Raw genomic sequence first — 27,562 nt, 5'->3', positions numbered from 1 at the left:
TCACATGGCGGCGGAGGCGATGTCCGCCTCCTTGTGCCGGACCACGTGCTCCATCTGTCCGGAGTCGGACACGTCGAAGCTCGTCTTGTACTTGGCCAGGATCTTCATCAGGGCGCGCAGCTTCAGCCACCACTGCTCCTTAGGAATCCTATGGCTGGAGGAGAGGAGAGAGGACGGGGAGAGGAGAGGAGGATGAGAGAGGAGGAGAGGAGGAGAGAGGAGGGGGAGAGAGGAGGGGGAGAGAGGAGAGAGGAGGGGGAGAGAGGAGGAGAGGAGGATGAGAGAGGAGGAGAGAGGAGAGAAGAGGGGGAGAGGAGAGGAGGATGAGAGAGGAGGAGAGGAGAGGGTGAGAGAGGAGTGGAGGAGGGGGAGAGAGGAGAGGAGGAGGAGAGAAGAGGGGGAGAGAGGAGGAGAGGAGAGAAGAGGGGGGGAGAGGAGAGGAGGAGGATGAGAGAGGAGGAGAAGAGGAGGAGAGAGGAGGAGAGGAGGAGAAAGGAGGAGGAGAGAGGAGAAAGGAGGAGGAGAGAGGAGGAGAGTGGAGAAAGGAGGAGGAGAGGAGAAGGATAAAGAGGAGGAGGAGAGAGGAGGAAGAGAAAAGAAGAGAGAGGGAGACCCAGAGAGAAGATGTCCAGATCACCGGACGTTAACTGTTACTTGGTGGAAGACAGACCTTTAACCCCGACGGTGAGTGAACCGTGGGAGGACTTGCGTGTGAAAATAATTGCGGGCGCTGCTGTGAGATGTGAGGTCAAACGTACACAAAGTCCGTCTCGTCTTTGAGCTGGACCAGAGGCTGGAAGACCAGGGCTCTGCGACGCATTCCTAGCAGACAGCAGGTGTCCTCGGTGTTGGCGAACACTCTCCCTGGGGGGACAGTAACAACAGTTATTCTCTCTCTCTCTCCCTCAGTCACATTCTTTCTCACTTACTCTCTCACTCACTCACTCTCTCTCTATCACTTTCTCTCTCTATCTCCCTCTCTCACTCGCCTTCCCCTCTCTCTCTCACTCATTCTCTCACACCCTCTCTCATTCCTTCTCACACTCTCTCTCACTCCCTCTCTCACTCATTCTCTATCACACTCTCTCTCCTCTCTCTCTCTCTTTCTCTCTCCCTCTCTTACTCATTCTCTCTATCACACTCTCTCTCCTCTCTCTCTCTCTCTCTCTCTCTCTCCCCCTTCGGTCAAATGGAAGCATCAGATATACAGGAGAGAATAACAGGCCGGAGGGGAGGAAGTGCTACAACACAGAGCAGAGATCCGGTGGGTTGGTGGCTGGGGAGATGGTGGCGGGAAGCAGCAGTGATGTGAGACACAGACACACAACAGCAGCAGAGCAGAGGGTGGTGCAGTATGAACATGCACATAAAATCACTACAGTCCTTTCTACTAAGATCTAGACGAGCTCTTAAGATCTAGACGAGCTCCTAAGATCTAGACGAGCTCCTAAGATCTAGACGAGCTCCTAAGGTCTAGACGAGCTCCTAAGATCTAGACGAGCTCCTAAGATCTAGACAAGTTCTAAGGTCTAGACAAGCTCCTAAGATCTAGATGAGCTCCTAAGATCTAGACGAGCTCCTAAGATCTAGACGAGCTCCTAAGATCTAGACAAACTCCTAAGGTCCAGACAAGCTCCTATGGTCTAGAAGAGCTCCTAAGATCTAGACGAGCTCCTGGACAGAACACTGGACATTAAAGCCAGGTGCACATACAACAGCTGAGACAGCCTAAGCAGTTTTAAAATGTTTGTAGTTCTTCTGAATTCTGTTCTGTCTGCCCGTTCAATGGAACCAATGTGGCTTTCAGTCACTCCTAGGGCAACGGCTTCTTGGTCCAAGTAAACCTGCACTGTAAACTGTGTTATTATTGTTTGAAATATGCAGTGTTTCCCCTACCATTGCCTTGGAGGGGCGGCCCGCCCCCCCAGCGGGACCCCCCGCCCCTCCTGAAAGACCCAAAAAGCCAAAAATAGCTTTTAGATCGTTAACTTAGCTTAGCTTGTCAATGGAGTCAATTAGCATCGCAGCTAGCATTTTCTGACTGGGAGTGAGAGATGATGAAATGAAAATATTTTCTGTTGCTATTTTCTGTAGCTAGCTACATAAGTAATGTAACCACAGTTTAGTCTATGTCTTCTTATGTTAGCAGCTATGTAGGACATACATTGTAGGCTAACGTTAGCTATGTGTTGTGGACTAAATTGGTAAGTTCCCATTTTTCCACATTTAGGCTATGCATTTTCAGCAATGCTTTTGCAACTTATTTTCAGTTGTTCAGCATTCACACACATTTTCTGCAGGAAATGTAATTTTTTCCAGTAATGTTTATATTTTTTGTAAATAAATATTGTAAATACTGTTCAAATACTATATTTAATATTAATAATATAATATTTAATATTTATAAATATTAAATATTTATTTACCTAAGTTATGTGAACTTGTTTCCTTTCTGCTCAGTGTAGAGAAATGCACCGATAAATGCCCTACTGTGCACGTCTATGATGACACTGTTGACACCCTGTATCCGTGACATGCCCCGTGACACTAGTCCACCCTGTATCTGTGACACGCCCTGTGAAACTAGTCCACCCTGTATCTGTGACACGCCCCTCGACATCAGTCGTTTCTGAAACACTAGTAGTTTCTGAAAAAAATCCTAGGGGAAACACTGATATGAATATGAATATGTTTTGATTTGAACATCGTTAGAACTACAGTTTTAGAGCTGCTAAGACATTTCAAATCAAACTCTCTATTCTAAAACAGTCTTGGCTGCTGTGTGTGAACCCATAGATAGAAGCAGCGACGCTCACTAAACTGTGTTTGACGTGAGACTCTACTGTGCTGGTATGGGAGGGTCTACTGGTGATGATGTCACCAATATGGAGCCATGAATGGATATTTACCTTCATCTTATGTCATCCATGTGCATCGCAAATAAGACAAAAAAACAAACAGAGAGGAATTGAATAACTGGACTAGGACTGTGCAATAAAATCGATACAGCAATACATTGCAATATTTTTTTGTTGCGATACTGTATCAATTTTCCACGGTACAGTATCGATGCAGAAAAAAAAACTATTATATACATATATACAATACTTTTTTTTTTAGATAGTATATATATATATATATATATATATATATATATATATATCATTTTTTGTGTTTTTTTTTCCACAAGGGAAATATACAGAACAAGACAGGGAATAGATAGATACAGTATATAAACGGAAGGACAGTATATAAACTGAAGGATAGAATTCAATCCATACTAGGGCTGCCCCCTCAAAGTCGACGAGTCGAATCATCAGTGGGAGACCCTTAGGGCGACTGAGATTCTTTAAGTTGAGCAGCCATTTTTTTTGCTCCACTGTCAAGATGCGCTGGTGGGTTAAGACAACTCACTCTTGTGATTTATATAGGACAGGCCAATCATTGGTTTTAGACCAAGGCTATTACCTAGCTATTAGTTGTGCAGTAAAAGGAGACTTCGGACTGATATAGCGGAGGAAAGAAGGCAGGGAACCCCTCTCCCCTCCACTACAGTATGCGCCCAGTCTAGCCTACCATGCGCCAGAAATCACGTGCATTTCCCAAACGGAATATCACAACACAAAACTGCTTTCCCTGGTCAATCTTCTTGTATTAACTAAGATATCTGCTGGAAAAAATATTTTGAGCTCTAACATCGGCCAAAATGCTTTAGTGGCGGGAAAAACATGAACTGCTGCCCAACGCATGAGCCTATTCACGCACTTTGAAATGTGCAGTTGAGGAGACAATCGTCAAATAGTTGTCTTTTACTGTGCTGCCTGCGAGTTTGAGTTTAAAGTTTGACAGCTGTCCTGACTCCCGCGGTCTCCCCTCAGCCTATGGGGGGAAAAAGGAGGAACGAATGAATGAACAAATGAACAAATTGTCGAATCTCTGGTTTGAATCTGATTCGACTCCCAAAATTCAGACTCGGGTACAGCCTTAATCGATACATTATCCATGTCTTAAATGGATTTAAAATGTCCTTACTTTACCTCCGCCCTCAGGATCACCTCCAGGGAGCGAGGGATGGAGTATGTTCAGCTGTGTTTGTTAATGTTCAGTAAAGTATGTAGAGTACCACAATGTATCGCAATATGTGTATTGTATCGTATCGTATTGCAATGTATCGTGATACAACCGTATCGTGAGGTCCTTGCCAATATAGCCCTGAACTAGACTGCAGCCTTACAAACAACATCATGTTTATGTCTAAAATCTACAAATAAAAACTCTTCCCTGTTCTAGCACTGTGACTATAGGTGTCACTTGTCCTGTTAAATAACTAAATTGTAAATGTAATAGAAATGGCTCTGCTGTACCTTTCCTGAAGGTCTCGTCCAGCGTCGTGGAGATCCACTGCATGGCTTTGGCGGCGATCTTGGTCCCGAAGTTCCTGTCAAACGGCGACGGCGTCCCTCCCTGACGAGAGAACCACAGTTCTGTTTGTTTGTTTGTTGGTGACTGACTTGAAGACATCATGTCCTCTCTGCCCTGCCTTCTCGTCATGGGCATCAACAATGTTTGAAACCTCTCTCTCTCTCCTCTCTCTCTCTCTTCTCTCTCTCTCTCTTCTCTCTCTCTTCTCTCTCTCTCTCTCTCTTCTCTCTTCTCTCTCTCTCTCTCTGACTTTGTGATGTCATCATACGGTGTTAGAATTAACACACTGTCTGAGAGCCCATACTCGATGTGACATGACCCCCGATTGGTCAGCTGGCTGGTTCCAGCGCTGTGTAATAACGCACCTGCTGCATGTGTCCCAGCACGTTCTTCCTGCAGTCGAACACGCCCCGGCCCTCCTCGGAGTACAGCTGGTAGATGAAGTCGGTGGTGTAGTTGTCACTGCTGCTCTCGTTCCTGCAAACAGCACAGAGCAGCAGAGGGCTGAGGACACACTGAACTACAGGATTGTTTACAACCGGGAGCAGAGAGAGAGGAAGTGAAGAGAGAGAGGAGGAGAGGAGAGAGGAGGAGAGGAGAGAGGAGGTGAAGAGAGAGAGGAGAGAGGAGGTGAAGAGAGAGAGAGGAGGAGAGGAGAGAGAGGAGGTGAAGAGAAAGGAGGAGAGGAGAGAGGAGGAGAGGAGAGAGAGGAGGTGAAGAGAGAGGAGAGGAGAGAGAGGAGGTGAAGAGAGAGAGGAGGAGAGGAGAGAGGAGGAGAGGAGAGAGGAGGTGAAGAGAGAGAGGAGAGAGGAGGTGAAGAGAGAGAGAGGAGGAGAGGAGAGAGAGGAGGTGAAGAGAAAGGAGGAGAGGAGAGAGGAGGAGAGGAGAGAGAGGAGGTGAAGAGAGAGGAGGAGAGGAGAGAGAGGAGGTGAAGAGAGAGAGGAGGTGAAGAGAGAGGAGGTGAAGAAAGAGAGGAGGAGAGGAGAAAGAGGAGGTGAAGAGAGGATGAGAGGAGAGAGAGGAGGTGAAGAGAGGAGGTAACGAGAGAGAGGAGGAGCGGAGAGAGGAGGTGAAGAGAGAGGAGGAGAGGAGAGAGAGGAGGTGAAGAGAGAGGAGGTGAAAAGAGAGGAGGTGAAGAGAGAAGAGGTGAGAGAGAGGAGGTGAACAGAGGGGAGGTGAAGAGAGAGAGGAGGTAAAGAGAGAGGAGGTGAAGAGAGATGAGAGGTGGAGAGAGAGGAGGTGAAGAGAGGAGGTGAGGAGAGAGGTGAAGAGAGAGGGAGGAGGTGAAGAGAGAGAGGAAGTGAAGAGAGAGATGACGTGGAGAGAGAGAGGAGGTGAAGAGAGAGGGGAGGTGAAGAGAGAGAGGAGGTGAAGAGAGAAAGAGGAGGTGAAGAGAGAGAGGAGGTGAAGAGAGAGAGGAGGTGAAGAGAGAGAGGAGGTGAAGAGAGAGATGAGTTGAAGAGAGAGAGGAGGAGAGGAGAGAGGTGAAGAGAGAGAAAGAGGAGGTGAAGAGAGAGGAGGTGAAGAGAGATGAAAGGTGAAGAGAGAGAGGTGAGGAGAGAGAAAGAGAGGAGGTAAAGAGAGAGATGAGAGGTGAAGAGAGAGGAGGTGAAGAGAGAGATCAAAGGTGAAGAGAAAGAGGAGGTGAAGAGAGGTATCTGCTGGATCATTACCTGAGGATCAGTCCTCTTTGAATGCTGGTCTTCATCTTCTCCCTCAGGTGTTCAACATTGGACTGGTGAAGGAGAAACATCAGAGCATTAACTCCCTCTACCAGCAGGGGGCAGAGTTGCTCCTTAAATCATTTCTATCCACTGGGCCTAATCTCATCTGGCCCCTGGGTGAACTGTTTTTTCTGCCTCCCTCTGGAAAATGTAGGGGGAGGATCTATGTCCATCCCCCTTTGCTCTCTGTAAAGTGTATTGTGTTGCCTCTGTGTATGAAATGTGCCATACAAATAAAGTTTGATTTGATTTGATTTTGGAATATCCATGCACATTCCACATAATATGATATGATACAGTTCGGTTGACAAAATAACTTGCAACAATGCTTCTGTGAATGCGTGTGCATTGGTGTGCGTCTGTATTTGTGTGTGTGTGAAAGTCTATGAATGTCTGTGCGTATGTGAGAATGTCTGTGTAAGTGTGTGTGTGTGTGTAACTGTGTGTGTGTGTGTGTGTAACTGTGCATGTGTGTGTGTGTCTGTCTGTGTAACTGTGTGCGTGTTTGTGCATGTGTGTGTGTCTGTGTAACTGTGTTTGTGTGTGTGTGTGTGTGTGTGTGTAACTGTGTGCGTGTTTGTGCATGTGTGTGTGTGTCTGTGTGTAACTGTGTGTTTGTGCATGTGTGTGTGTCTGTGTGTGTAACTGTGTCTGTGCATGTGTGTGTCTGTGTGTGTAACTGTGCATGTGTGTGTGTGTGTGTCTGTGTGTGTAACTGTGTGTTTGTGTATGTGTGTGTGTGTGTGTGTGTGTGTGTGTAACTGTGCATGTGTGTGTGTGTGTGTGTGTGTGTAACTGTGTGTTTGTGTTTGTGTGTTTATGTATGTGTGTAACTGTGTGTTTGTTTGTGTGTGTGTGTGTGTGTGTGTGTGCATGTAACTGTGTGTGTGTCTCACCTGCAGGTCTCGGATGTTGAAGGGCTCCTCGTAGATGTAGGCTGTGTGTGTGTGTGTGTGTGTGTGTGTGTAACAGTGTGTGTGAGTGTGTGTGTGTGTGTGTGTGTAACAGTGTGTGTGTGTGTGTCTCACCTGCAGGTCCCTGATGTTGAAGGGCTCCTCGTAGATGTAGGCTGTGTGTGTGTGTGTGTGTGTGTGTGTGTGTGTGTGTCTCACCTGCAGGTCTCTGATGTTGAAGGGCTCCTCGTAGATGTAGGCGGCGTCGGCGCCGGAGGCCAGCCCCCCCACGCTGGCCAGGTAGCCGCAGTACCCACCCATGGTCTCGATGATGAACACACGCCGCTTGGTCCCGCTGGCCGACTGCTTGATACGGTCGCATGTCTGCCACACACACACACACTTGCCAAGTCAGTGAACAGACGACCGCAGAGTTGATTTAAAAGGGACACAAAAACCTTGGTCTCTCACAGTGAGATTCACTTGAACTGTAGTGAAGTGTAGAACCAAGGCTGATGTGTACAATACTACACAACCCTCTTCCCATGCAGTTTTAAAAGGTGACATGTCTAGAATTCTTAATACAAATGTCCTTTGTAAACCCAGACTTCCTTGATAAAGCACGTATCTCTAGGTATTTGATTCTGGTCGTTTTAAACGATATTACACGTCGGCATTCAGCAGTAACTATCTCACTATCCAACTGTCTGATGCCGGTGCTATTCTGGACTAGGATCACGCCCACGCTGTTGTACATGTATTCACCAAAAACACTGGAATCCTGGAGGAGGATAGAGCACATAGAAATGTTTAAATATGAGATATCAAAGGCTGTAGAAACGTGTGTTTCTGGGGTTACATCACACTGTTATAAAAAAAAAAAAAGTCACGTTATAATGACATTATTTAAAGACAATACCAGCATTTTCATTTGAAAGGCAGAGATGGACATTCAAAACATTTGAGAGATAATAAAAATGTGTGTATCAATAGGGAGGGAAAGTGAAAACATGCGCCCCTAGCGGATTTGTTCCTATCGGAGAGGAGTTTCAATGTAAACTCCCATAGACTGGATTTTCTAATAATTACTACGAAGCAATTTCGGTGAAGTTATCAAAACAAAAACTTGAGTGTCTTTACAGTAATAACCTACTAACCGTGAGAATTTCAAACAGTATTTCGCCTTCTTTCAAATTTAAGAAATTGCTTCATTCCTCCAGTCAAAGTTAATGGAATTTAAGAAAAAATATGTTCATAATTCGGATTGTGATTGAAAATCAACTATGATCACCAGAATTATTAAAGTTTGTCTCCAAGTATTTGCCGTTTAAGGCATTCTACTAACTTTTCGGTGGAGACGAGGATATAATTTGTCAAAAGATGTGTCAATGAGAAATCCCATTCATTCTCTCGGCATTAGGAACACTACCACTAGGGGGCAATGATATTACTTTCCCTCCCTATTCTATTTGAAAATGTGAGAAAGTACCCGTGTTCGGAATCGCTCCCTCATTCCCTCACTCCCTATTCCCTATATAGGGTTCACCATGTAGTGAACTACCTAGGGAACGGAGAAAATGTAGGTGTACATGCACTGTTCCCTGCAAATCAAGGTGAATTGTGGGTAATAAATAGTGGACTATATAGGGAACGAAACGGCACTACAAACGAAATGGCTGACGCCCTATATAGTGAATAGGGAGCGATTCCGAACACAGCTAGTAAGTTTAGTTTGGGGGGGGCGGAGGAAACTCCCTTACCTCCACAATGGTATTGAGGGCCGTGTCTACACCGATACTAAGGTCAGTGCCGGGAAGATTGTTACTTATGGTGGCAGGCAGCATACACATCGGGATGCACAACTCCTCATAGCTGTCTCGAGCATCATACAGCTGCAGCAGAGACTCAAGCGCCTGAAGCGAGCAGCAGTACAAACACGTTAGAGCCACCGGGGGGCGCCCTTTGGGACCGAGAGAGACACATGGCTCTCCCGGTATGGAGCGTACCGTGCCCATTCCGGCTCTTTCCGTGTGATAGCTGCTTTGGCTTTCCTTTGGCAGACAGGAGGAGTTGAGGGGTCAGGGTTAGGCCGAAGGACACACAGGCAGGGAAGGAAGGAAGGAAGGAAGGAAGGAAGGAAGGAAGGAAGGAAGGAAGGAAGGAAGGAAGGAAGGAAGGAAGGAAGGAAGGAAGGAAGGAAGGAAGGAAGGAAGGAAGGAAGGAAGGAAGGAAGGAAGGAAAGTTTGGGATAGGGAGGGCACAGTGGGGGGAGCACTCTGCAGAAACACGCAGGTGTGTGTGTGTGTGTGTGTTTGTGTGTGTGTGTGTGTGTGTGTGTGTGTGTGTGTGTGTGTGTGTGTGTGTGAGAGAGAGAGCACGTGTCGTCGACAGCTCAGACATGGCGCCGCTGCGTTGGAGTCTAGGGCAGCCAGGCGGTGCCAAGGCTGGAGATGGACCTGCAAGCAGCACTGGCGCTGGTCCAGTCCACACTGAGGACGAGGATGGTGGAGGAAGGGCAGACGATGGCGGCCAAGCCTGGGCCCAGACATCTGCAGTAGCTCTATACTCTCTAATCGAATATATTAACTCTAATAGAATCATACTAAGGAATCTGTTTCAGGAGGATGTACTTCACTGTTCAAAAGTAACCTATGAAATATAAAATAAAATATAAAAACCTACAAACCTAAAAAGCTTTTTACTAGTTATAATCCTGGCACAAAACCCGAATAAAGAAACTACAGTAGATGTCCTCAAGAATAATAAACTGCTACAATAACGGTGTAACATGGATGATGTTAAAAGTAAACTGCTCTATAGCAACTGTATAAGCTACTTTCTACATACTACTAATACTCTATAATATATACTCTATATACTGTAAGTACATAGTACTTTGTTAGTTGGAGCAGGAAGGGTTAGTGCAGGCCTGGCTACTGAACACGGTTAACCACTCATCTTCGTTAAGGGGAAGGGGGGTGCAAACAGGGTTAAGGAGGGCAGGGTGAGTTGAACGGACACAGCGGTCAAGACACACACACACGGGTACGTCACAGCATGCCTCCATGTTGTCACTCACTTACCTGGAACCTACCGGCTCTGCTTTGGCTTTGGTCAGTCTAGACACTCTGTCTGTCTGTCTGTCTGTTTTACTGCATGCACTGTCTGTCTGTCTGTTTTACTGCATGCACTGTCTGTCTGTCTGTCTGTCTGTTTTACTGCATGCACTGTCTGTCTGTCTGTCTGTTTTACTGCATGCACTGTCTGTCTGTCTGTCTGTCTGTTTTACTGCATGCACTGTCTATCTGTCTGTCTGTCTGTCTGTCTGTTTTACTGTATGCACTGTCTGTCTGTCTGTCTGTCTGTCTGTCTGTTTTACTGTATGCACTGTCTGTCTGTCTGTCTGTCTTTCTGTTTTACTGCATGCACTCTCTCTCGTTCTGCCTACCAAGAGGCTGGAGGGGGTCAAAGGTCGGCCGAGCGACTGGTTTGTTCAACGAGTTCCCCTCGTTTTGTGATTGATTGGCTGGCTGGCTGGCTGGCTGGTTGGTTAGGGTCTCGGTGTGTGTGTGTGTGTGTGTGTGTGTGTGTGTGCACGCGTGTGTGTGAGAGAGAGAGGGAGATCGGCTGGAGAGGGCTAACGGGCTACTCTGGCTGGCTGACTTACATCGGTGATGGCGTTCAGAGCCGTGTCTGCCCCAATGCTGAGGTCTGAGCCAGGGACATTGTTGGAGACCGTGGCGGGGACCATGACCATGGGCACACAGAGCTCGTCATAGACCCCGCGGGCAGCTAACAATTCCATCAGTCCCAGGTAGGCCTGCAAGGCAGAGCCAGGGGGGCTTTAGAGGGGGCTGGGGGGTGAGATGAGAGGGGTGAGATGAGGTGGGGTTGGGGGGGGTATGGGGGGGGTGGTACTATAGAGGACAGAGTGAGAGGGAGCCAATGGGAGAGCCAGGTCTATCACAACGGGTAGCAGAATGAAACTGACAGGTACCACTCCACAGACACACACACATACACACACGCGCACGCACGCACACACACACGCGCACACACTAATAACAGTATTATACAATACACTCGCACTCACACATACGGACAAAACACAAACATAGACACGTTGGTGAGGCTCTACAGAGGGATGCGTGAACTGGCTGGAGAGAAAAGCAGGCTGTTCTCTGACTCACATCAAGACCAAATCGTCAACTTTCTTCACAGTTTAAAATATCAAGATTGTTGGCTCACTTTTCATTTCAACGGTTTGAATGTTTCAACTAAAGCATCTACTGTCTGCGTCAACTAAGGAGACGTTCAAAACGCAGAAATGAACCAGGACCCAAGATCAGTTCTCTCATACAATGTTTTCTCCACATATTGTGTTGTAGTTCTCTGGTTATGTGCCAGAGAACTACAAGTGCATGGCGGCTGCTATATGGGTGTGAGCTACAGCAGGACTACAGAGGAGGGGAATGATGGAGCAGGGTTGGCAACATCAACATAAGTGTTTTCTATCTTAACACTAACTATAACATGCTGTAGATGACTCAGTAATACATGGTTAAGATGACTAGAAATGTGCCTACATTTTATATATAGCCATATATATATATTTTTTTTTATATTATTATTATTTATTTATTTTTCCTTACAATTTTGCATACCACACAAACTTAATAAACTACAATCATAGAGGTATATACTCAAAAAAAAAGAAAAGGCATTCACATACCTCAAATCCTCCAATGACAAGCAATGCATTGATGCCAAATATCCTCATCTGCTCAGCGATCTTATCAACGTACTTTGCAGGGAGAGTCCTGGTGAAGGGATTAACAAGAGGGTGAACTAAAAAACCTTCCTGCCTGGTCAAACAAACACCACACAGACCCAACACATTTAACTCATTCAACTTAACCACTTGACTTCACTTAACCAACTTATTTACTTATTTTATGTACAGTAGCGACAAGTTTCATGGGAGTAACAGGACAGTTGAAAACGATACTTTTGTCTGCTTTGGTCCTCTGGATTTCAACATTACACAGCGTTGCTGGTTTCCTGGTGAGTCACGTTACCGTTTGGTTCCCAGCAGAGACCCTCCCTGACCCGTCCATCCGCCCACGTCTGCCCAGGAGATCTCTTTTATCTGAGGCACAAACACATTTTAGGTTCATTTCACAATGTAACGTGCAGTTAGGGAACAGCTGGCCCCCTGACCCTCTCTCTCTCTCTGCTTACTGCAGCGTTCCTTTCAGCTCAACAACACCTCTCCTCCTGAAGGACGTCTATCGAGACCATTAGCTAAAAGGATACTGAGGTCTGCTCGTTGCCGTTGGCACCATCTTTGGTCATTAATTACAATGCCGACACACTTTGCATTGCTTTGCAATCGCCCTGGCCTAATGTACGCTTCTCCAGGTCGTTCATCAATGAATAGTCGATCAATCTTTAGTCTTGACGGTTCAGTTAGGAGGGGGGGGGGGGGTACTGTGTGTCATCAATGTAATTTCGCAAAACATGAAAGAACAGTTCACCAGTAGTGTCTGTCTTCAGAGAGAGACTCTAGCTCCACAGTGATGACAGTCTCCCTCTCCAACACACCAGCAGTAGACTGGCTACCAGCACCTGAATCCCACACCCCTTTCATTTGCGAAATGCGATTCAGGGTCTGGAGTTGCTTTCGTCCAGGGTGATTTATCGGTTGGAACTCCAAACAGGCCAATCAGTGACCTTTGAATGCGAAGATGGAGTTAAACTGTGCAGTGATTGGTTGGGGGATGAACTAATCGCTGAGGACTCTCTCTTCGGCAACGGCCATCTTAGGGAATGGCTGCAAAGGGAGCCTGTTCAGACTGAATAGTGAAGTGCAACTTAACGGCAATTCAGTGCGAGTCTCAGGCTGTACCAGCAGAACATCCCCAGCAGAACGCCAGTGGAACCTCCAATACAGAACTAAGACGGTATTCCATAGCAGCCAATCCTATCAGGAGTGCACCAGCAAAAACAACAACTCTCTGGGCTAATCTGCTTTAGGCCTGGAGGCTGTAGGCTGGACACTGGGGACTGATGACTACACTGCAATAATTATCACACCTTGAAGGGGATGCTAAACTCTGGAGGGAAATAAAGGACTGGTTGTTCATCTCAAACCACTTGAGCCATTTGAAAATAGTATACATGAAACATCAGCCAGTCAAATACAGCTTAGCTTGTATTTCTACCTTATCGCTGGTGAGTTTAGAAGACCTCTGCGATCTTTACGAGATGTGTGCTGTAACCTTTGCTGTATTTCCCCCGTATCACTGGCGTGTTTAGAAGACATCTGAGGTCTCAGGGAGGGCTGTGTGGTGTAAACACCGCCCCCTGTCAGTGAGGAGGGGTACTGCCTCAGCTAGTCTGGGAGGGGAGGGGACGGGGGAGGGGGCGTCAGAGAGAGCGACCCGTTTAACAGAAATCCCGGCCGATTATCCCTCCGGTCCCACTGGCCGTCAACAGTGAGGATGACATCATCGCCCGGCGAGGAGCACGTCACAGGGCGGCGGTGCGGTACCCACCTGACCCTTGTAGAAGCCCTCGAAGCCGTCGCTGACGGCGAACATCTTGTGGCCCTCGGAGATGCCCACCCTGACGGCGGAGCGCACGGAGGCATTCATGCCGGCGGCGGGGGCGCCCACGTTCACCACGGCCACGTTGAAACCACTCTGATTAGAAATATACAAAATAAAACAAGGGTGAGTTTCGTCACGATTTCCCAATGCTAAGAGAGAGACCAACAGATGTAACCTGAGGTGAGACAAAAAAATATGCCAGCTCACAATCAGAAGAGGAGGATAAACATTTGCATTGATTAAGCTAGATTGTGCTATGTGAATTCCTCTTCAGAAATATGAACAAAAGACATGATGATTAGATAGCTCGGTTTAAACTAGGCTATTGCTTAACGGCAAAAATGTTTCGTCTGGCCCAGTCAATATCAGAAACCTGGTCACTACTGGGGTCAAGCGAGCGTGAAGTTCTGTCTGTCTGACTGATCTGTCACTAGGGATCAAGTTCACGTAGCTTTATTTGTCATAAGTACCGGGTACGGGTACAACGTACTATGAAATGCATACTTGAGAGCTCCTCCTGTCATAGACACTCTATAACAATAATAATGAATAAAAGAAATACAAATACAGTAATATGAAAAGCTGCAGCAATATAACATAAAATACACAAGACAAAATGTGGTAAGTCTGAACAGTAAACGTGTTCAGTTGGGGCAGGGAGGTGTGGGTGAGCAGAGTGAGTACTAGGCCTACATTAGCAGAGGGAGGACATGGGGAACCAGCAGGAGAGCTCAGGAACCTCACGGCTTATTGGCCTTACTTACTGGTGGACGATGGTTTTCTGGTTTACGATGGGCCAGGAGTTTGTATGTCCTCAGATTGTTTTCAAAGCTCCTGTGAGGACATGGAAAGGAAATATGAGAAAACTAGCTTCCAGTAAAACCTGACAGAAACTTGTATAAATATTCTCATTTTCTAGCCAGAGAGTTTGCTTACCAGTTTCCTAACCAGTTTGCTAACCAGACAGTTTGCTAGCCAGACCGTTTGCTAGTCAGACAGTTTGCTAGTCAGACAGTTTGCTAACCAGACAGTTTGCTAGTCAGACAGTTTGCTAACCAGACAGTTTGCTAGTCAGACAGTTTACTAGTCAGACAGTTTGCTATTCAGACAGTTTGCTAGTCAGACAGTTTGCTAGCCACACAGTTTGCTAGTCACAGTTTACTAGTCAGACAGTTTGCTAGCCAGACAGTTTGCTAGCCAGACAGTTTGCTAACCAGACAGTTTGCTAGTCAGACAGTTTGCTAGCCAGACAGTTTGCTAGCCAGACAGTTTGCTAACCAGACAGTTTGCTAGTCAGACACGGAGCTACATCGGGGAGAGCTTACATACAGTACTAGAACAGTGTGAACTTCCTCTCTGACCAGGCAGGGTCACAGAACTCTGTCAGGGGGAGGTTACCATTGCAGCAGTATGGGAAACCGCTCGGTCACTGTCTCAACCGACAGGTTCTAAACCTTCCCAAATACTTTGAGCCTTAGTGGTGGTGGGGGGTATTCTAACCACTATTCTAACTGTTCCATTGTACAGTGCTCGGTGATGGAAGAACGTCTGATATTACTGGATCCAGAGGCAATGACGCCTTCTGTACCGTACCTGCCGCGCAGCTTCACTGCCTCGTCGAACTTCCTCTCATCCATGGCCCTCTGCACCTCCTGAGTCTGTTGGCGGAAGGCAGATTCAAATGCAGTTCAACCAAGAGCGCTATAAAGTCTATAGGATATGCAGCTTTTTAAACGGCACGCCACACAAATGAACTATAGACTTCAATGATTCGGTGTGCAAGTTCTATTCCAGAAAGGTACCGTAGAATATTCAGTATGCACCTCACTATCCAAGATAATTCGGGGAGGGGATGGCGGGGCGGCTATTTGAGGAAAGTGTGGAAACAAGTGTACTTCAGATAAGGGTTGAGGAGTCAATGATCCTATCTTTAAGCGACAGCAGGCTGTGGCTAGGCCATCTTATAGTAGTCTGACCACCAGTCAGAATAGTTAAGTATAATGATTCACTATCACTTCAAAAACTACACTCATCCCACTTCAAAAACTACACTGATCCCACTTCAAAAACTACACTCATCCCACTTCAAAAACTACACTCATCCCACTTCAAAAACTACACTGATTCCACTTCAAAAACTACACATCCCACTTCAAAAACTACACTCATCCCACTTCAAAAACTACACTCATCCCACTTCAAAAACTACACTCATCCCACTTCTACAGCAGGTCGTCTTCAGCAGCTCTGTCTCTCTCTCTCTACGCCATTAGCTTGAGAGGCTACTGTCACAGACTGCTATTATGATGAACATAAACAAACACGTGCCTAAAACTTCAAAAACTACACTCATCCCACTTCAAAAACTACACTCATCCCACTTCAAAAACTACACTGATTCCACTTCAAAAACTACACATCCCACTTCAAAAACTACACTCATCCCACTTCAAAAACTACACTCATCCCACTTCAAAAACTACACTCATCCCACTTCTACAGCAGGTCGTCTTCAGCAGCTCTGTCTCTCTCTCTCTACGCCATTAGCTTGAGAGGCTACTGTCACAGACTGCTATTATGATGAACATAAACAAACACGTGCCTAAGCCTATTTTAGGCCTAAGCCTAAAATAACATAATACAACATTACTGTCACTTGTTATGAGAACTGAAGTTGATCTTCTGCTCTTCTTTCTCAACCATCATGTCCTCTACTTTGAATGTTCCACACATTATAAGTATAAATACTATGTACAGTATGGTAGCTGTTTGTATTGTGGTTAGAGAACTGGTAATGTGTGATTGTTATTGTGATGACGGTGTGTGTGTGTGTGTGTGTGTGTGTGCGGTGGTTTCAAAGGGCCAAGCCTGGGGCAAGAACAGTACTTACCATCTGTACACATTCCATGAGGGGCAGACGCACCGACTCGTTCCCGTAGATGGACACCACGCACGCTGGTGTGCTCGGTGTGGCCTCCAGCAGGGCAAAGACCGCCTCCACACCCATACGACTGGCCTGGGGAGGTCACACACGCACGGCACACACACACACACACACACACACACATACACACACACACACTCATTAGCAAGTCTTTCTCTCACACACAGATAATCTCATCCTCTAGGGTATAAATCTATAAATGTTAATGTGCTTAACTTAACCACCGGCGATTCCTCCTAGAGCCAAGAGGCTACGCTAGGCTACGCTACGAAGCATACAGGATTACAGGATTACAGTCTGAGGGCTGTGGTGGAGGGCAGGGGTGGCTTGTTTCAACTTATTGAGTGTGCAATGACTTATTCTCTTAGTGATTCCATTGGTTCCACTGCACTAAGACCAACGAATCAAGTGCACCTTGGAGTGTATAAGACCTACCAGGATACGGTCGAAAGCCGAGGGCGTCCCTCCTCTCTGGACGTGGCCCAGGATGGTCACGCGCGTGTCGAAACCCAAACACCGCACCACCAGCTGGCACAGAACACCAACATGGGTCAGCAACATTCTACAGGTTCTAAAATTCTATTCTAAATTGTATTGAACATTCTAAATAATTGAGTTAATAATTTTGTACTGATGATTTTTTTTTAAAGCACCAACGTAATATCTGCACTAAAACTACTTCTAGCCAGTGGTGGAAATGGACCGGAACACACTGGAACTAAAATGTGAAGAGCCAACTCTATTGAATGTTTTATATATGGATTTCACAATGCACTGCACCGGTATCCATACTTAAGTACCCAAGTCAACCAATAGAAATGCTGCCCCTGAGTACTTCTGCAAGGAAAAAACACCTAGAGATCCCCTAGCAAGTTACTGTAGTTACAAAGTTGCAAAAATGAGTGGGATGAGAAGTTAGTTTAACGTTTCAAATCTGGACCAGACAAGAGCAACAGACTGTCTGACATTGCAGTCAAACTCAATCTTATAGTATCAAGTTTTACGTGTGTCAATAGTTTGATATTCAAATAAACTAGATTAGCTCAAAATAAAGCTATCCGTGTTGACTTTACCTCAATTGTTCTGCTATATTCAGCATGGCACGTTTCCATTCCCTCAGAAAGTGTATCATGGCCGTGTCTAGTGGTCACGTCTGAGGTGTCTGGAGTCTGGAGATTGTCTCCCAGCACCAGCCTGGGCCTGCTCTAGTTATTGTTGCCCATCTAATTCATTATGTCTGAGCTGAAATTACATTAACCTTAAAATGGCCCCACATTGCCCACTCAAAAATATCATGAAGTCTGATCACTTACAGCTACTGTAATAACTGCATTTACTTAAGTCTTTATGGGTAAAAAATGCAAATGAGGTTAATGATTGTACCAGAATACAGAATATAATAATTGAGATGAATTTCTCACAGGGGGAAGGCCCCCCGGCCCCCCTAGAAGGGTCTAGTTCTCAGACCCCGAGGGTCTCCCAGGTGAATCACGTCCATTTCCACCACTGCTCCTAACAATCAAGCTACAGTATATCACAGTCAAATAAAACTACTAGGGATGCACCGATGCATCGGCCGAACATGGGCATAATTTCTTTGTTTCCCTGGCACAAAAGGGGGAATAAAAATAAAATAAAATAAACATCGGCCATCGGCCGGATTGTTATTTTAAACATCGGCCCTGAATTTTGCAACCGGTGCATCCCTAAAAACTACAGAGGTATCTTTGGAGATTAAATTAAAAAGGAGGATAATCTGAAGACTCATGTATCCATATCACATACATACAGTTAGACGTGCTTCATTTCACACATGTAGGAAACATCATCACATGCTTAGACTGTCAGGAAAGGGACAATACTTTATGAAGCACATGCAAAACCCTGTTTTCCAGTCATGTTAGTTGGGACTTTTAGGCTGCATTGAAGCTGAACACATAGCTTAGGCACCAAAGCTGTGACATATACAGCACTATGTACATTAAAATGATATTTATTGTGTGATAGGGTTAGAATTAAATTATTCTTATGTTTGGCCGTTCAGCTCCTGACTAACCGGAAATAAATAATATTATGCCGTGTCATAGTACGTACGGTTTTCATGAGCGTGATTAAGGCTCAAAACAGTTAAATGCATGCGTGTATGTGTGGAGCAAAAATATATTAGTGTCCTTCTCATAGCCCTGTACAAAACATGTACAGTAGTAGCAGCGTGCCTGCTAGCGTGGGGGGGGGGGGGGGCGGGTCACCGGAGTCAGGGGAGCCGGAGGAGGCGGGGCCAAGCTGCCTTACCAGAGGGCCCGGAGGAGGCGGGGCCAAGCTGCCTTATTACCAGAGAGGGTATTTGAGCATTCCAGAAGGCAGAGCAATACAGAGCAGCCACACCAAGGCGGGGGTGGGCGGGGGGTGGGCAGTAGAAGAAGGCGTACGCGGTCCCAGGGCAGCTACTGGGGCCCGAGGGCAAACTGGCGCTGTACTCACATCCTTCACGTTTTCTGAGGTTATGGGCCTGTTCTTAGAATCAATGGCCCCCTCTGCTACTATAATGATATTGAGCCTTTTCCTGGTTGCGCGGTTCTACATCCGGGGGAGAGAAACAGGACAGGAAGCTGAAACAAACGGATTTGGCATGGGCTCGCAAAAGATGGAGGACGGCCGGTGACTGGGCGGTCTGCGGCGAGGCCGAGCATCTGTTCTTCTCGTTCCAAAACGCCGCCATCGTCACGGCTCGGACGGAGAGGAGAGGTTGATCCCCTCTCCTCTCTTCCCTGACCTTTAGATATTACCAGAGCTGTCCTGGTGCATTTAGTCCTAACGTTGCTGACCTTCTCCCTCGTGATACGGTATGAAGGGAGGGGCCAACGAACGCGACGCTAAGGCCGCTCTGCTCTGATTGGCCGGCATACTGCTTAGGCACCATCGGTCCTCCATGCTTTTGCTTTGCCCCGGACAACATGCTCAGGTACTCACATCCTTGACATAACTAGTGGTTATAGATTTCCCATGTCTGTCAATGGCTCCCTCTGCCACTATGATTATGTTCAACCGTGTACCCCTGGAGCGAGTCTGGACCATAAAACACAGCCATTCCCAAAAAGAACACACCGTCATACACACAAGACAACATTACATGGCATAAAAATTATAGAAACGTTAGAGACCTGTATTTCTTTGTATTAAGAACTGTTATCAGTTAATGACTTGTAGGACGCTTTTCCTAGGGTGCTAATTGAACAGGTTGTGCATACAGGTGCCTGGGAAAGAGCCATGGCGATGATAATATCCATGTAACATGACCCTTCCCACAACCCAGAGGGAATGTTAAGAATACAGGACATGGCTAAGATGTCGTGACGTCTGGACGTCAGGACAGCAGAGTCGCTGCCCATCTTTCGCTGCAGGCTCAAAACTCATCCCTTCAAGAAGTGCTACCACAATTCTATGGCACCTATTGTATTTTTAGTTTGCTATTCTTGCACTTTGCCTTCAGCACTAGATTATGCTCTTAGTCGCTTGTTTTAGAAAGGAGATGCACTTCTGGGCATTGGATAAAAGTGTCAGCTAAATGACTGCACTGTAATGTGATGACGTGAATTCCTATGTAAGACTGTAGTATTTCTAACAGATCACTAGACTGAAGTAACAGATCGCTGAAACTGTGATTCTGGTTTGAGGATGTATCACTTTCCGTTGCACTGCAAATAAACTTTAAAGTTTAACTTCTGGACGAAGGTGTGAGCCTTTGCTTGCTAAGTTATCTTAGCCCTAACAATATCCTTCTATTCTATTCTGTTCCATGGCGTTCTATTTGACAAGCTTCTTCATTCAAAGGGCTGATTAAAGGCTAGAAAGGAAGCAGTCCCGATACTGTGTGGGAGGAGCTACTGTGTGGGAGGAGCTAGGTGGCCCCCAGCTCTGGTTGGGCTGAGACAGGGGTGTGAGGTATCACAGCAGGGGAGCAGGTACAGGTTGGGTTGAGACAGGTGTGTGTGAGGTATCAGCAGGGGAGCAGGTACAGGTGTGTGTGAGGTATCAGGGTGTGTGCGGTATCAGCAGGGGAGCAGATACAGGTGTGTGTGAGGTATCAGGGTGTGTGAGGTATCAGAGTGTGTGAGGTATCACGGTGTGTGAGGTATCAGGGTGTGTGAGGTATCAGCAGGGGAGCAGCTACAGTACCGCAGACAGCTTCTCACACATCTTCTCCTCCCAGTCGTCATCAGGAGGCATCTCCGGAATCAGCACCCAGTCTGCCCCGCAAGCTAGGGCACTGACCAGGGCCAAGTACCTGGACACACACACACACACACACACACACACATACAGTACATACACACACACACACACACACACACGTGAGCACATACCATACACGCGCGCTTGCACACACACACACACACACACACACACACACACACAGTACACAAATACAGTACTGTATACAGTATGCAACACTACAGTGACTTGGTGTCTGTTAAGTTTGTCACTTCCTGTGAGTTTTGGAACTTCCTGCTCACCCACAATGTCGGCCCATGACCTCCAGAACAAAGGTCCTCTGGTGGCTGAAAGACAGGGACAAGATGAACTTTGACTTTTTGTAATCTTTTTGAGAACATGTGAGGCAACAATTTGTCATATCGAAGTGTTCGTAAATTGTAGCCAAGGTTATGAAGTCTAATTCATTTAAATTAGTAAAGTACACTCTAATTCAAATCTAATCTAGCCTAAGCCGTGTGTTCACAGGGCGGTATTCCTGACCTCTGGGCCGTGGTCATGATGGCGTCCACCACCTCCATGATTCTGTGCAGGGCGGAGTCAGTGCCGATCGTCATGTCTGTGCCGCAGAAGTCATTGTCGATGGATCCCACCATCCCTACCACGTGCAAGACCGAGTACTTCTGGGCAGCGTCGGCATCGATCGATCCTGGGGCCGGAAGATTACGAGACAAACGCAGGCTTTGATGTCGCCTGACTCAATAACAGATCGAATTGACTGTAGATAATAGATCTCTTTTCTGGAGGAAGTTAAACATTTCAAGGCTTCATGTACAGTGTCATATAATAAATTATCTATGAACAAAGTATTGACTGTAATGTCAGAAGGGAGGCGTCTCTGTTGTTGAGATGACGTGAAACCCTGGAGCAGGTCAGCCTGACCGTCACACCTCCCCTGGGCGGACGCGAGGTTTTGGCCGCCAGGACTAATTTAATTTGAGGATTTCTCATTCATCCCGTTTCCTGCGCCATCTTAATGGTTCGATTAACTCGACCCTGCAGCGCCTGTCAGGTGTAGATCACTGTTTGGAAATATATGCCAGATCTGCCCAAGAGTAGAGAGCAGGGCTATTTACAGTAGCATTTTTATTTCAAATGTCTGTAGCTTTGTTTTTAAGTGCCGGAGGGCTGGAGATTTTTCTGGACAGAGCCTCCGTAGGACCCCCGTTCTCCTTCCACCTCACACACACTCAACTGACCCGTTTACATTAGGATCTAACGCCAGCTCGTAGAGTCCAGGGGGCAGTGCTCGTGTGGGTCGACCTGTGCTCCCACGCAAATGGACAGAATGTGGATAGGCGGTTTAGGCAGAAGAGGAAAAGACACATTTCGGCTTGCTTTGTGACAAGCGCAGTTCTCTCAGGTTTCTCCGAACCCATTTCTCTACAGCCCCCTTTCCTTGAGACCTCCTTCCACAGCAGCTCCTCCTGCCCCCCCCCCCCCCCCCCCCCCCACCCACCCACCCACCCACCCACCCACCCACCCACACACACACACACACACACACACACACACACACACACACACACACACACACACACACACACACACACACACACACACACACACACACACACACACACACACACACACACACACACACACGGCCTCTATGATCATTGGCTGGCTTAGAGGAAGAGTCTCCCCACCTTGTTGGACCAGCTCTCCCAGCAGGCTGCTCCACTCCTCCCTGAAGATGTTGGCTCCGGTCAGGCTGCCGTCTCCTCCGATCACGCACAGGTTGGTGATGCCGTGGCGCACCAGGTTGAGCGCCGCCTTCAGGCGCCCCTCGCGGGTCCGGAACTCTTTGCACCGGGCGCTGCCGATGACGGTGCCGCCCTGGCGTGACACAACAAATGCACGTGGGACCGATCACTCGCTGCTGTATAACATGACTGTTTCACGTTTGTTTTCGGATGTGTTTGGAAGTTCTAGATCGTTCTTTTTAGATCACAGATAGTTGACCGTGAGTAAGGTCAGGGAACGACATGAGTACGAGGTCCGTGTTTTCGTTACAGTAACTTGGCGTGCTCACCATTTGTAACATGCTTGAGACACTGTCCCACGTGGCTTCCTGGATGAGGTTCTCTCCCCCATCCACCAGGCCCTGGTACCCCTAGAACACAGAACAAACGTGGCTTCAACCGGGTTCATGTACGACTGTTCTAAGCAGTTAATAGTTCTAGAACGTCTCTCTGTTCTAAAACTGGTGTCTTGAGGATTCATCATGTCAAATCTTCACACATTTTTAAACACTGACAACACATACTTCACATACATAAAGGTATGTAGCTGACTATTGAAGTTACTAAATACAAACATCTCACACTGTACATTTGCGTGTTCATTGGAGTGACAAGCAGCTTGTTTTGAACATTTGACCGTATTATAATGCATAATGCAAGTTATCACATTATCAAACTTCAATCCAATTTCATTGTCAGATGAAAAAGCGTCCCTTCCTTCCTGTTGCAGTGATGGTAATGTGTTCGCAGGCACGGACAGGCCGACAGATTAAACGGTATCCGGTAACAGAAGGCGTGTGGGCTGTCATAGCCAGGACCATCACATAACAGCCCTGGGGTAAAATGATAAGGGATTGAATGTAGGGATTCTAGAAGGGGCAGGAACTCTTCTAAGCCTGTCTGGTCAGTAAGACATGCGTTGCACTGTACAACGCGTCTTAGACACAAATGATACAGAGGGGTCAAATGTAATCTAAGATGTTTTCTATAAACTTGTCTAAAAAGACCATAAATAAAGCTTGTGTGAGAATACCCATGATAACCCTTGTGTGACAAACTGGGATAAGGCCGGGAATCAGATTATTCGGGGGAGATTCCAAAGACTTTGGACTGAGGGGAATAACAGACTGATGTACAACTTAGCTTAGTTCAGAACAAGCATACTGTACTGCTTGCTGCACAACTGATGAGACACTTACCTCACGAATGAAGTAAACTTTGGCTCCCACATAGATTCCCATCCGAACCACCGCCCGGACCGCTGCGTTCATCCCTAGGAGGAAGGAAAACAACAGGATTCATGTACAGGTGGGATGTAACTTGAAGCTGAGGCCATTTTGTTTTGCCAATTCATCCATGGAAAAATTCCGTAGGCTGATTAAATATTACCACAATGTTTACAGTCTGCAGTGATACAAATCTCAATGTGCCAACTAAGTTCTTTGAATATTTGTTTATTTCTTTCTTTACCTCTTATCAGTATCATTTATTCTATGACAAAGGGCTCTAGTTCCAAAAATGTTATCTCTGTTATTGTGTGTGTGCACGCGCCCGTGCGTGTGCGTTTGCATACAGGACATACAGGCCCAACCCCCAAGCAGGATTTACCGCCATGTTTGGTAAAATGCTAACCGACTCCTCCCTCACAGCATAGCTGTTATTCGGTCTTTACTGAGAGAGTTAAGGTCAGGGGAGATGTCGTTCTGCGCTCTGTCCGCCGATGTCAAGTTAATCCTGACGGATACATCTGAAATAGTGGCTGAGGCTTTGCAGGGCTGGTCTGGCAGATCTCTGGGGAAAGGCTGACTAGGGGAGGGGCCTAAAGCTCTGGTTCCCCCGGCTCTCTCCACACGGCCGGCGTGCTCGTCACTAGAGTGAGCTGACATGCTGTTACTAAGCAACAGGGATCATGAGCTTTGGTCAGATGATTTTTGTTATGAGGAAACAGGAGAGAGAAGAGGAGCGAGTGACCAGATATATGAAGACCACAGTGCACAAACATTTGTGGACCAAGTGTAATACACTGCTATGCCTATTAAGCAATCACCGTTTCTGCTGTAGTTCGCCTTCTATATGAGATCAGTCATTTCCTGTTACAAAACCATATTATTAAGGATGGCCTTATTGTGACTATACATAGAGAGAGAGAGAGAGAGAGAGAGAGAGAGAGAGAGAGAGAGAGAGAAAAAGAAGAGAGAGAGTGAGAGGGTGAGAAAGAGAGAGAGAGAGAGAGAGAGAGAGAGAGAGAGAGAAAGCACTGCTCAACCACTGGTTAGATCACTACCTACTATAAAGAAAGTGTTTGACATTGTCAGTGTCAGTTCCTGCCATTCAGTCAAGTGTGATCTGAGTTGCTCAGAGATGGACTAATGCATACTTGGCCCCGGGCCCCTGGCCACACTAGACAGTCAGAAAGCAGACCGAAAAGGAGTAGAATCCGCTGACTAGTGTCTGTTTGAGTTGGTATATACTGTATAGAATGCGGGTGCAACATTTCTGACAGCTTTACTACTCTCCTTGGCTAAACTCTTTTTATCCAGAAATTCGGATGGAAATCAAATCAACTGGCAAAAACCAAACACAATGGACTAGTGTAGCCGGGGCCTTATGCTCCAGTAGAATACTCTCTACTCTGGGACCCAGCAGCAGGTGTCCACTCATGCAGACAACGTTCAAATACTCCCCTGTGTCCCGAGTCAATCAACCTGACCAGCTATCACCTCTCAGCCAGACCAGCAAATCAACGCTGGTCAGAGCTACTATGGTACAGGAGGGGTTGGCAATGCAGCAGGCCTAGCCTATAGCACGACTGTAATTCAATTAATCAGGAATGGTAAATGGTCAATGGACTGCACTTATATAGCTAGCTATATATATATTATATATATATATAGCTATAATATATATATATATATATATAATTGATCCAAAGTGCTTTACAATGGCCTCACACACACATTCATACACCAATGGCGGCAGCTGCCATGCAAGGTGCTAGCCTGCTCATTGGGAGCAATTTGAGGTTCAGTGTCTTTGCCCAAGGACACTTCGACATGTGGACAGGAGGAGGCCGCCCCATACCAGGAAAAGCCCTATATGAAATATTCATCAGTGCTTGACTTGGGCAGAAGCTCACTTTAGCTGAGTGCCGCCACATCTACCTTTCCTACACCTTGAGCTTGACCTCTTGACTTTTACTGTAGAACAAATATGGGGTCAAAAGTACTGTTTAACTACAAACAGCAGTGGTGAGCGCCGGCTCCTATTTCAGTCTGAGTCAAACACCGAACATAATGACGATATGATGGCTGTGTAGACAGTGTACTGTATTCCTTGAGCTGAACGCGCTTCACCATTGGAAATTGGCCTGCTGTGGCTTACAGTAGGTGATATGTGTGTCATGACCTAGGCTCTGGCCATGTTCCAGACCTCAGTGTGAATCATCAGACTCTGGAGGTGAAATCATACAACCCAGGTTTTCTCCCATTATGGATCACATACCGCTCGATCGTTAAGTGGCTCAAGTGTTCTATGTGGATTCACCAGTTTCACCTGTCATTGTAGGCAAAGAATTTCACCTGGACTCCATGTGCTGCTTTGTGCTTCCATGTGAGAAAACAAAAACAAACATATTGGCTCCACCTTCATCCCTTGTTTTTCACCTACGCCTGTGTGGTATTTTTACTTCTTAAAAGTTCAAGAATGATGCAAGTGTGCCCAGCTAAAAAAAAAAAAATCTCACAGGGAATGCCGGAAATGCACATGACTGGTTTTCAATTGACTGCGCTCCAAGGGACACGCGGCTATGACCGCATGCATCATGCAACTTCTCACGTAGACAGCGCTACACGGGGAACTGTGGGCATCCCCGAGTTTGGAGCGGTATGCCCGGATTATTTCAAACAGACAGTACACATTATTATCTCGAACATGTCGTAACATCCTTAACAAGGCGCTTGGGGCAGCGCAAAAAGACTGTTAATCCTTATCTAAATGATTTTGTAAGCGCGATGCCCGCAAGGCAGTAGTACGTAGGGTAGTAAAGCCATATGGAGGTACAGACCCACTTCTTTATCCACAGTAGGCTATACCCACTTATTGATCCACCACTGATGTAAAAAATTTACAATTTCAGAATATTTGCTGCTGTTAATAGTGGGCTATAGCCACTTCTGCAGTCAACACTATACCACTGCAACACGGGCAGCTTGTTATTAACTCGTGACTTCCTGATTGGGGGATCGCTTGCAAACTCATGGTGGCAGAAGTGTCGGCACGTAGCCGACAGTAGGAGTAGGCCCAATTACATTCTAACTATGCTACTGAATGTGTTACAATTTGCATAAGAAAAGCACAAACTAAATCCGCAATGCAATGATTCTGGTTCTTACTACCAAAGTTGCCATAGCAGCTTAAGTAGGCTATTCATCTGGATAGCCTGATTTAAAATAGCTGACCAGAATGAAATACCGCTGTGACCATAATTAAATACAGTAACGCATGTTTGAAACACCTGTCTGTCACCTGTCCTTGAATGTAGTGTATTTCTGCCAGGGCTGTTGGAATGCTTCAAATCAGTGTTGTGGCATTAGCCGACTTGGCTAGCCGCACAATGCTATTAGTTGCCAATGTCCAGGATTTAGCTAACTATATTAGTCTATTGTAGCCTATTTCCAAGATTGAAATATTCTAACAGCAACTCGGTAGGCTATCTAGTTAACTGATGTAGGCCAACGATATAACAACCTCCTGTGTGTTTCCTTCCCTGGCTATTTTAACGGGAGTTGTTCGCCCTCTACGGGCGTCCTCGCTGATACAATGTCACAGGGCACATTCTGCCTCCGCCTGTCATCTGTCACACGGTACCTTGAGCATCCCCTCCGCTCGTCAGCACCGCGATGGCTTTCCCCGCTCCTGAGAGGTTCTCAATGAATTTCCTCGTGTCTGGCAT

General features: G+C 46.5%; 1 protein-coding gene across 1 annotated transcript; it reads right to left on the bottom strand.

The window, feature by feature from the left end:
- LOC311312803 (ATP-dependent 6-phosphofructokinase, platelet type-like) lies at nt 1-27,562 on the bottom strand (the record flags this gene model as incomplete). Its single annotated transcript, XM_084442811.1, has 23 exons — nt 1-154; nt 759-864; nt 4,365-4,464; nt 4,788-4,899; nt 6,096-6,157; nt 7,259-7,423; nt 10,707-10,859; nt 11,772-11,859; nt 12,118-12,188; nt 13,597-13,743; nt 14,415-14,484; nt 15,244-15,308; nt 16,541-16,666; nt 17,030-17,122; nt 19,076-19,171; nt 19,565-19,660; nt 20,771-20,879; nt 21,109-21,153; nt 21,350-21,515; nt 22,516-22,705; nt 22,902-22,982; nt 23,811-23,884; nt 27,478-27,562. The coding sequence occupies 23 exons, from the start codon at nt 27,560-27,562 to the stop codon at nt 1-3; spliced, it is 2,454 nt and encodes an 817-aa protein (XP_084298937.1).

The sequence above is a fragment of the Borostomias antarcticus genome (assembly GCF_949987555.1).
Source record: "Borostomias antarcticus genome assembly, chromosome: 9".
NCBI lineage: Eukaryota > Metazoa > Chordata > Actinopteri > Stomiiformes > Stomiidae > Borostomias > Borostomias antarcticus.
This window is presented reverse-complemented; position numbering and strand designations above follow the sequence as displayed.